Below are 10693 nucleotides of genomic sequence, written 5' to 3'. Positions count from 1 at the left end.
GATTGTAGTTTCCCACTTCATTTTTGTCAAAACTGCAGAATTACATTACAACTATTATACTCACTTGGTTAAGTAATCATTTATATGTAACATTTTTAACTCCATAGCCTCTTATTATTTGAAAGTAATATGTTTAATTATTTAATGTTTGCAGAATTTTATTTATTATTTTACATATTTTCATTTATTTAATTAGGAGCATGGGCCATGTATTTACCTCAGTGAGAGATACTCATATCTTATTCATAATCAATTGCTGTTAATAGTGCATATGTTATATATTAATCATACAAGACCTGTAAACTTCCCCCATAGTCCACCATGGCAACACCAATCTATTTCAGGCTGTTCAGCCTGGCCTGTGACCGAGGCTAATAATTTTCTTCTGTGCTGTATAAGCTTGTATAGTTAACTGAGTTCGATTTGGTGTTTGAAATTATGGTAAAATTTACTTGTGAACCTGGTGATGGATTTTCAGCATTGATCTCATTTAATCATTTAGCCATTTTACTCAAATACGGGAAGTTAATTATAATCCTTGACATACCAAAGCTTGTTAGCTGTTCGGCACCACAATTTATATATTGGTTCTCTTGTTCTGGTCTTTTGATAAAGAAAAGACTTGATCTCCTCAATTAGAGTTGGTGGTGGAAGGACTTTGATTCATATGTCCACAGGGGTGCCTTTTTAATCTCACTCGCAGACATGGGGGGTGAGCGCTCAAAGGGTGGGAGAAGTGGGGGCAGTGCCTTGGGGAGAGGAGGGTGTACTCTAGTACACACTGGAAGTGTTGATGTTGTTAAATTGCATCCAGCATTACAGGTCTCTTTGGATGTGAAAGGCAGTGAGTGGATTTATAACAGACATGAAACATTGTGAGATCCTTTAGTCTTGTGGGGAGATGTCCATGGTCAATTTAATCTGTTCCTCTGTCCCTTTTAAGAAGTATGCTGACGGTACACTGAGGGTTTTGAGCTGCATTGCCAGGATGCCTGCAGTGTATGGGCACAAGTAGATCTGATCCAAGAAACAGCAGCAACATTAGGTATCTTGGTTTTACAGTTTGTGGGGAAATCTTCTATGTACAGAACAGCAGAAACCACAGAAATTCAATAAAATAATGAAGGCTCTTGACAAGAATAATCTGAAATGGCATTTTTTTAAACACCTGTTTAATACTCATTTGGGTAGCTTTGTTAAACTTCATTTAATGTTCAGTGTGGTTGACAAGTTGTCAGTTAAACCTGCACTTCTTGCTCTTGCTGGCTCTCTTGGAACTATGCTTTCCCCTCTTGGGAATTACTACACTTTGACACATTATCTTTGCATTCTAAATCGCTCTGGATTAGTGAATCTGCTGATGACAATAAAATAAAAATCTGAAGCCATTGGATAGCATTTTTTGTAGTTATATGGGGTCCAAACTTATTTCTCATTCTTTTAATGTGCAGTTTGTTAAAATAAATTGCAAATACTACAGCAGAAACACGATTGTGTCAAAAGTATTATCCGGCCAGGCGTGTTGACAGTAAGCTGACCAATAAATTTGAAGGTGTTACTTACCCTTATCCTTCAAAATATACTTAATTCACAATAAGTGCATGTGGGGAAGACAAAATAGAAGGAATGAGTGAAAAATGAATTTTTTAAATGCAGTTATTTGATATAATGGTATGTAATGTATGTCCTAGCTTGTATAACAGCCCTTTTTAAAAAATGAATGTGTTTTATGCAACTATCTAAAGACATCAAAATATTTTAGCCTAAGCCTTCATTAAAGATTAGGCACCGTAAGAGAAATGTTTCCTGGTTTTCAAACTCTGATTATGGTTTGTATGTAATATAACATATTTTAGTATCATGGATAAGCTAAGAAGTGTCAGGACATGGTTACCACTCAAACAATTGTTTCTTAAGCCTGTAGGGGGCAGACATGGCACTTTTTGTATTTCCTTCAGCCTCACTCTGTAAATCATCCTGTGGGTCCCTGGTGGCTGCCTGTGTTACATTGCGCATATTTTAAAGCACATTTTAAATCAGGAGAGCATTTAAAAGACATCACATCCCTTTTTTGTTTTGCAGAAATAAGCTAAATTGTTAGACCTCTCTTTGGTTGCTTGTTCCCCAAACCAACATGTGAATATCCAATGTTGGTGTTCCTTTTGTCAAACATCATTCATTACCATGGCTTGTGTAATGTTTGAAGACACTGTCTGTAAAGATGTTTTTGTAGTGTGCAAATTTGGATCTATATTGTCAAATAGATAAAAGGATAATGAGGACAATACGTAAGAAAATGTATATTACATGTATGGAAGTATTTGTTCACAGGAATACATATAATTTTTTTTTTGAGAAATGATGCTGCAACCCCTTTTGGATTTATCAGTGCAGAACTTTATGAAGAGTTTATCTGTGCACTGACTACAATGAAATAGCTGTTGGTGATGCAATAAATTTCTCCAGTTTTTCACATCAGAGCTCTGTATATGCCTTCTTAAATTAAAGCGTTAACTGTTGTGCAGCAAAACTGTTGTGGTTTTTTAAAAGTGCTGTGTTTTAGTTCAGTATTTTTGGCTGGACCGCAACAGCAGGGCCAGCCCTACGAACGCGAATGACTGAGTGACTGAGTGATGAAGTTACACCATTGGCCGGCCGAGTTATGAAGTTACACAATTGGTCGGCCGGTCCAGCCATATACTAGGTTGTGACCTGGTCTTGTTTATATGAGATTGTGATTTTGTTATTATACATATTACTGTGCTATAATGTAAGATTAACATAAAACAGGAAACAAACAAAAAAATCTATACTACTTGGAAACTCTGCTGCCGGTATTTTGCTCTATGTTGTTACAGTGCAGAACCTTTATGGCTGGCTTTTACACTAAGCAAGGTACTTGGGAATGGATTTATTTTCCACCCAGTGTCAGATGAAGGTAAATATACAGGCAATATGCATTTTTATTATAGGAGCAAAACCTGTTTCTTTCATTTACATTAAGGCATTTAGTAGATGCTCTAGTCCTTGACAACTTACAAGCAAGTGCATATAACAAGGCTGATGCCCCTTTGTTAAGAAGTAAAAGGCTGTCTCTTCTATTCAGGGGAGTTGTTTGAATAATGAGAATTATTTCTGGTGTTAATGAAACAATTTGTGATTTTAGCTGCTGGAACCAGCTCTTCAGAATTCAAAATTACTGTCAACTGAGTTATTTTACATTTACATTGGTATTCATTTCTAAATTAAAATGTTTTTTATTGACTTCTTTTTATTGACTTGTTGAAGAATATTTTTGTCACTGAGCGTAGTTAATTTTAAACAGCATCTTTTGTTTGAGAATAATAATCTCATAGTGACTTTTATTTATCAAGCATCATCATCCTCCAGCTTTATCACCCCCGTCGCAGAAATGTCAGCTCGTAAGCTTGCAGTTATTTTCTCCTAGTGACAGCTTTAAACACGTCTTTATAGCTCTTCATTAGTCAGCTGTGTATTTTTTTGTCTGTGCCATGCATGCGTGTGTGTGTGTGTGAGCGTGTGCATGTGTGTATGTATATAAGAGAGAAAATGCGAGAGTGCACGGACATTTGTTTGTTTGAATGTGTGTGTGTGTGTGTGAGAGAGAGTGTGCACATGCACATTTCTGTGTTAGCGTGTGTTAGCTAGTGTGTGTGTGTGGGTGAACATGAGTGTCTCAGGAATGCCATACTACTTTTCTTTTACAGGGAAGCCTATTCAGTTATGACAGTGACAATAGCAGAAAAGTTTTTTCTACCATTAACCAACACATTTTTTCTGAGATTAATAGGACTTGGCTTGTGTCTCTGGAACCAGACAGCAGATTCTAATTCTAGTTACATCCACTTGCCCAACTCGGCCCACAAGAGAGCTGCCTCCTGGCAATGTGGTAATTATTGATAAACATGAATGAAACTAACAGAGAGTGAAAGCAGACAGATAGGTGGTGAGTCTGATTGACAGCTGTGGAGACATGGGGGCTTGTCTTAGTGGCTGGCTTGATACCAGGCTTTGAAAGGGAAGGGTCCCTGTGGCACGCATGAGCAGGGCGAGTGAATGGTAAGGCCATCTTGTGCTTTTTGATCCGAAGACTATTTTTTGCTTGAATTCATCCGCATTCTTCATCAGAGAAGGGTGAAGTCATTGATGAATTAGAATGACAGCTATGACATTCAAGGTGGCAGTTTAGAGGGATGGAGATTAAACAACAGAACTTTAAAGCCATAATGATAGTAGAAGAACAAATGATTAAATTGTAGGTAATTGGTAAAACCCATATGCATAAGCAATGTGAGTGCCAGGTGGAAAAATAGAGATGATATGTTCTCTAAAAACAAACCTGTTATATTATATTTTTGTTGCTATGAATATTTTTCAATTGAGTTGTGAACAAGAAAAATTGGGAGAGGATATTATTTTCTTGCTTCGTTTTCAGGCTTTGGCTGGTTTTTCTTTCTTTTATGAATGACATTGTCACATCAAACAAAGTGGGTAAAGATTACTTTGTTTGAAACCATGACTCATTTCTTAAACACATTTACTGTCACAGTGTCTGCCTATCCCTAGGCAAATGTGATTTCAGTGCTAGTTTTGTACTTGGCAGGATTGTTTGTTTGCTGAACAGGTTACCCTACAGGGTTGTAATGTAATGGGTTGGAGTCCTGATCTATGTGGTCACTTCTGGCACTACGATCTTTACACCTCTGCACCTTGAACTGATGCACTTGTTGTACGTCGCTCTGGATAAGAGTGTCTGCTAAATGCCTGTAATGTAATGTAAAAAAAAATGTAATATCCCTCTGAAGCTAATGCATTGCCTGTAACATTCCTACTGTATGTTTAAGTCATTGTAGCCACTATATATTTGACATGATTATGTTTTTAGCCACGTTGCTGTGTTTTTTACGGGCACCTTGCTATTGTGACTCAGTTGTTAGTGACTTGCATGTATTCATCTAATTTCAGTTGTTAATTTCTTCTCCCTTGCTCTCCTGTGTCAACTCCTTGCTGTGTGTAGACTGCAACACTTCGCCCCTTTGGCTCAATGAACCTTCCTGCTGTGAGTCTTGCCAAACAATGCACACTGAATACCGCAAATAACCTTCCATGATCTTTCTCCATTGATGCAGATCATTAACAGCAATATCCAGCTTTGTCTTTCATTCTGGTTATGAAATACAATATAATTGACATGTGACCATTTACCCTGCATGGTTATGAGTAGCCTACGTACTCATGTACGTAAACATTTGTATTATCACCAATGAACTGCAGATGAGTGCTGGTACCCATAAATTGAATGAGCTGATGACTTTGTAAATGCTGACTTGCAAATTTGACACCTCTGTTCAATCACTGGATATATTTCCCAGGGCAGCTCTTGAGTGGTCGATGTCCAATCTCCCAGTGCTCCACAAAAACAGAGATCTTGTTTAAGCCCAATGGAACACTCTCCAGAACAAATGACCTTTCATTTTCTGTGCAAAGAGTTATTTTCTATCCTCGAGGATTGTTCATCCCTGACAACAATGTGTCTGTGGCGTCATTTCCCATTTGGACCATACATCAACAGGTGTTAAAAAACGCAGCTGTATTAGTCCAGCGTCAATAAAACAAGCAAATGCCGTGCAGGTTAAAAGATGACTATTAATTTTATGACTAAAGCACTTAACGCAGACAGGAAAAAGCAATAGTGGGGATTTTTGTACTCTCGCTTAGATAAATGGATTTGCTCATGAAATATGTATTATGCAATCTCTGAACAATTATCTATTTTTATACCTGTCTCCGGGGAAGGGCTGATAAAGACAAGTATATTGTTGGTAATGGTAGGATCGTAATAGGTAACTGCAGAATGAAAACCCCAAGACTTTTTTATTTCACAGAAATCTTTAAAAGGTATGCACTGTTTAATACAATAAATACCGTTAAATTTAATAAACTAAAATAAACTTTTAAGAACAGATGGAATCATGTGCGTGTATGTATATATGTAACACATATATAGATGGTGTAAAGTCTTCACTTGATAACAAGATCATTTAACCATTTTTTCAAACGCTTTTAGCCGTGCCACCATGTTACACTGAATGAAATGTTCGTGGTACGCCGTCCACATTAAGTAAAATATGAAAAATTGTCTTGTGTCTCTGTGCGCATGTTCTGGCTGGTCAAATGGCTCGTTGTCTTCACCCAGATAAAGTTTGTACATTTCAGCAAAAGCAATTGATTCAGAGGCCACACTTTACGAAACAAGATATAACATACTTTAATAATCATACATTTTATTTACAGTTGGCAGTAAAATATTTCAATAAATTTCGTAAGCTTCTAGTAATCTGATACCCCTTTGTTATCAAATGCGCCATCCATTTAATCGAATGTATTGTTGTGCTGTAACAAAATTATGCAAATAATATTATTTTTATATATTCAATGTATGTTTAATCTATTTCGATTACTTTTTTATTTAATATTCTTCACAGGCATTTGAGCAGAAAAAAGTTGCAAAACGCCCCTCGTGGACAGTCGCACATCTTGCCGATTCGAGATCCTTTTCTCACCGCGCATTGCTCCCCTACGTCGCACTGTAGAGGGACGGGGGAAAAAATGAATGGATTACAACCATGGAAAGCTTTGGAGTGGCGGTCAACTCTGGGTGAAGTCCCAGCCTCGCTAATTAATAACTGCATCCAAAAAGCAACTCTGGTAAAGACGTAGTTACTGATCTATGACTTTATTTTTCACTGAAAATTTCGACAGATTCTCATTCTCATTCTCACTTGTTTAAGTGAATTCTTCAAAGTAGCCTATTAATACTTAGAATCTTATATTTACCGTAGGAACTTGACCAAATTTCTTTTCCCATGGCGAAATTCTTTTACTCTGCAGTTTTTCCAGAACTTCTTGGAGAGCCCCAAGCTGTTGGAATGATATTACAAACATATATTAATCTCCGCTCAGTTGTTTGATTTTACTTACGTGATTTTCGAAAGTAAATCACAGTAATTGGTACGCTGATAGTAGAGTAAGTCATGATCTTTATATAACAGCATCATTTTGACATTCTGAAAATACTCAATACAACAACGAAATATTTCTTGTCATAAATTGCTATGCGAAAAAACCAAAACTTACGAGCTGCTTTTCGTTGGTCAAGTTAGGGTCTTTAGGGTAGAAGTCCGATAAAGCTCTTGTATCTAAATTCAAATCCAATTCCGGTTCGTTAATTTCAGCCCCACTAACGACAGAGAGCAGCACAATCAGAGTTATCGTCCACAGTCTAGAGCTTTCCATGGTCCTGAACGCAGATTGATCTGACACAACGTGTGCGAAGTTCTGTTCTCTTTTTCGGCGATTCAGATTAAATACCCTCTCCTTGCAGTACTCTCACCTTTTATCTATTCCACGCGATTCGTGGTCATTTAAATTCGTTTGCTCCTCCTCAGCCATTGATTTCTTCATACGTAAGAAAGCCTGCATGGGTGACTCATTGCGTAAACTTCCTGGGTAGTTGGTGTATATTTTAAGAAAAGCGATTGAAATCCCCTGGCAATGACTTTTTCGGTTCTGCAGCGGGCGTGTCTCGTGGCATTTAATGAACATATATAATGAATACATCGAAAAAGTAACAAAAACGCTTCCGAATTTTTTTTTAAACAAGCATGAACAGTGTTGTTCCAAATAAGCAGCCTTCTGCAGAAGAAATGTAGGAACAGGGTTAAGTGTATCAGCTGTATGTCAGGATCAAACCCAGCGGTCAGATTGATACTCAGTATCTTAAATCATTCGTCATATGAATGCTATGTAATTTACTCCAGATTTACAAATGACAAAACATTTAAATTTATTTTTATGAATGCATTTTTACAGGTTTATATAGAATTTTGTTTGAAAAAATCAGTGTACCCACTAACCAGAATAAGATTACTTAACACTTTTTAAACTTATATTCAGAAAATGAATCTTTTCACCATTTTTTCACAGAATAATCTTTCTGTAGATAATGAGGTAGGGGTAGTGGGGTAGTGTTCTGGTTTACAGACATTTCCAAAGGAAAGTAAGGCTCTCCTTCCCTCCACTCGGCTACAGGTCACCCTTGGGCAAGGTGTAGTACCTGTCAGCCCTCCGATCAGGATTATGTGAATCCGTGGAATGCAGGCAGTGGATGACTTTACAGGCAACTTGAGGATATTTCAATTTATCGCTGTGTGGTCATAGACATCAGGCAGAAGATTCTTCAAATAAGAAGAACAATGGCTGGGGTCACATGTCTCAAAGTCGACACTGCATGCAGAGGTAGTTCTAGCAGCCTTCCTCTGGTATCAAGCCGCTTAGTATAAATCATGGTCAAAGTTCAACAAAGTTTTTCAGATCTTGGCAAACGGGGTAGGGTTGACACCAGTAACATTAATCCAGCCCGGTGGAACAGTCGTGAGCAAACAGGCGGCTCTGCACCGTCATCAAGTGACTGTTTGAAAATTGGAACATGGAATGTACAAGGATTAGCAATGTCTACAGGCAAATTGCCAAACATATTGCAAGAGATGTACAGAATGGAATTTGACATACTGGGAGTCACAGAGACACACTGGAAAGGAGAAGGAGACTACCTGACAGACATACCAACATTTGAAGGTAGTTTCAGAATTTTGTATTCAGGAGGAAAAAAATCTAGTAATGGAGCAGCGGTTATCATGAATAACAAAACAATGAATACAGTAATGGAATGGGACAACATCAGTGATAGAATTATGCGCATAAAAATAAAATCAACACCTGCAAACATCAATATGTTCATAACATATTCTCCAACAGCTGATAAAGAATCGGCTGTAAAAGAAGCTTTCTATGGACAGCTAACAGAAGCAATTAAAAACAAAAAGACCTTTGGTGAAAATGCCATAGTAATAGGAGACTTTAATGCAAAAGTAGGAGAACAAAAAGAGGAAAAAATTGTGGGACCTTTTGGTTTGGATGACAGAAATGAAAGTGATGAAATGTTAATATCCTTTTGTAAAGAGCAAAAATTGATCATCACCAACACATGGTTTGAACAAAAGCGGAATGCAAGGCATACCTGGCGAGCACCATATGGAAGAACAATTAATCAAATAGACTTTGCACTGGTCAGTGAAAGATACAGAAATTAAGAAATGCAAAAGCAAGGCCTGGAACAGATTGTGGAGCAGACCATAACCCAGTCATGGTAACTCTAAAGTGCAAAAAGGAAAAAAGTCAAAAAATGGAACTTGGATGAATTAAAACAGAAAGAAAGTAGAAACAAATTTACAGAAATGACAGATGAAAAACTAAAGCTGATAAACTAACCTGAATGGAAAGACATAGTGAAATGCACAAAAGAAGTGGCAGATGAGATCTGTGGTAATACAAAGACAGAATACAAACAAAAATGGATGAATGTTAACATCTTTAAAAAAATGGAAGAAAGACGGGAAGCAAAAAATCAAGGTAGTCAAAGAGAGTACCAAAACTTAAAGAAGATACAACAAATGTGCAGAAAAGCAAAAGAACATTTCAACAACTTGTGTAAAGAACTGGACGAATTGGATAGACAGCATAACCCAAGGTTTCATCAGAAGGCAAAAGATTTCAAGGGAAAAAGCATTAGCAAGTCACAATCAAACAATAAAATACAAACAAGGAAAAGTGCTCATTGAGAAAAACCAAGTGCTTAAAAGATCGGCTGAGTATATCAAGGAACTATATGCAGATCAAAGGACAGAAACACCAACAAATTGAGAAACAGATTACACAACCAACATAGAAATAAATTAAATTACAGAGGAAGAAATTCAGGAAGTGATAAAGAAGCTACCCAAAAGAAAAGCATGTGGAGCAGATGGCATCCCAGCGGAACTACTTCAAAGTCTAGGACCAGAAGGTATAAGAAACATCAAAGACGTCATGAACAAGATCTACAAATCAGGAAAAATATCAGGCAAATTTCTGAAAAGCAATTTCATTCCTCTACAGAAAGTGAAAAATACTCAAGTGTGTGAAGAGCACAGGCTGATAAATATTATAAGTCATGGGTCAAAGATACTGTTACATATAATCAAGAGCAGAATAACCAACATCATTGATAGCAGGATTTCAGAATGCCAGCTGAGTTATAGAAAAGGAAAGGAACAAGAGATGGCATCTTCATACTAAGAACAATTGGAGAGAGGATGATACAAAAGAACAAAAAAGTTTACATGGTGTTCATAGACTATCAAAAGGCTTTTGATCGGGCAAACCATGAGCGACTAATTGAGATACTGAAAGAAGAAGGAATTTCAGCACATGAAATAAGAATAATAGAAAATCTATATTGGAACTAGAAAGCAGCTGTCATTACTGAAAATGGAGAAACAGGAAAGGTTGACATATTAAGAGGTGTAAGACAAGGATGTATTTTATCTCCAATTCTCTTTCATTTTAATCAAAGAAGCACTACAAGAGAAGAGAGGGATACAGATAAATGGGGAGAGCTTGACGTTCATCAGGTATGCTGACGATACAGTTCTTCTGGCAGAAAATGAGCAAGAACTACAAGAAATGTTAGAAGTTGTAAATCAGGCTTGCAAGAGATACAGAATGGCATTGAACAGCAAAAAGACCAAAGCAATGATTATGGGAAAAGGTGAAATTGAGAAGATCAAAATTA

The 10693-nt window shown here is 37.0% G+C and overlaps 1 protein-coding gene across 1 annotated transcript; it reads right to left on the bottom strand.

Moving 5' to 3' along the window:
* Positions 1–6264: 6264 nt before the first annotated feature.
* Positions 6265–7475, bottom strand: LOC118228092 (cocaine- and amphetamine-regulated transcript protein-like). Its single transcript, XM_035419351.1, has 3 exons — positions 7159–7475; positions 6859–6942; positions 6265–6608 (listed from the first exon to the last, which is right to left on the bottom strand). Exons 1-3 carry the CDS (start codon positions 7315–7317, stop codon positions 6501–6503), a joined length of 351 nt encoding a protein of 116 aa, XP_035275242.1. The 5' UTR covers positions 7318–7475; the 3' UTR covers positions 6265–6500.
* Positions 7476–10693: the final 3218 nt, after the last annotated feature.

The sequence above is a fragment of the Anguilla anguilla genome, chromosome 5 (genome assembly GCF_013347855.1).
Source record: "Anguilla anguilla isolate fAngAng1 chromosome 5, fAngAng1.pri, whole genome shotgun sequence".
Lineage (NCBI taxonomy): Eukaryota > Metazoa > Chordata > Actinopteri > Anguilliformes > Anguillidae > Anguilla > Anguilla anguilla.
This window is presented reverse-complemented; position numbering and strand designations above follow the sequence as displayed.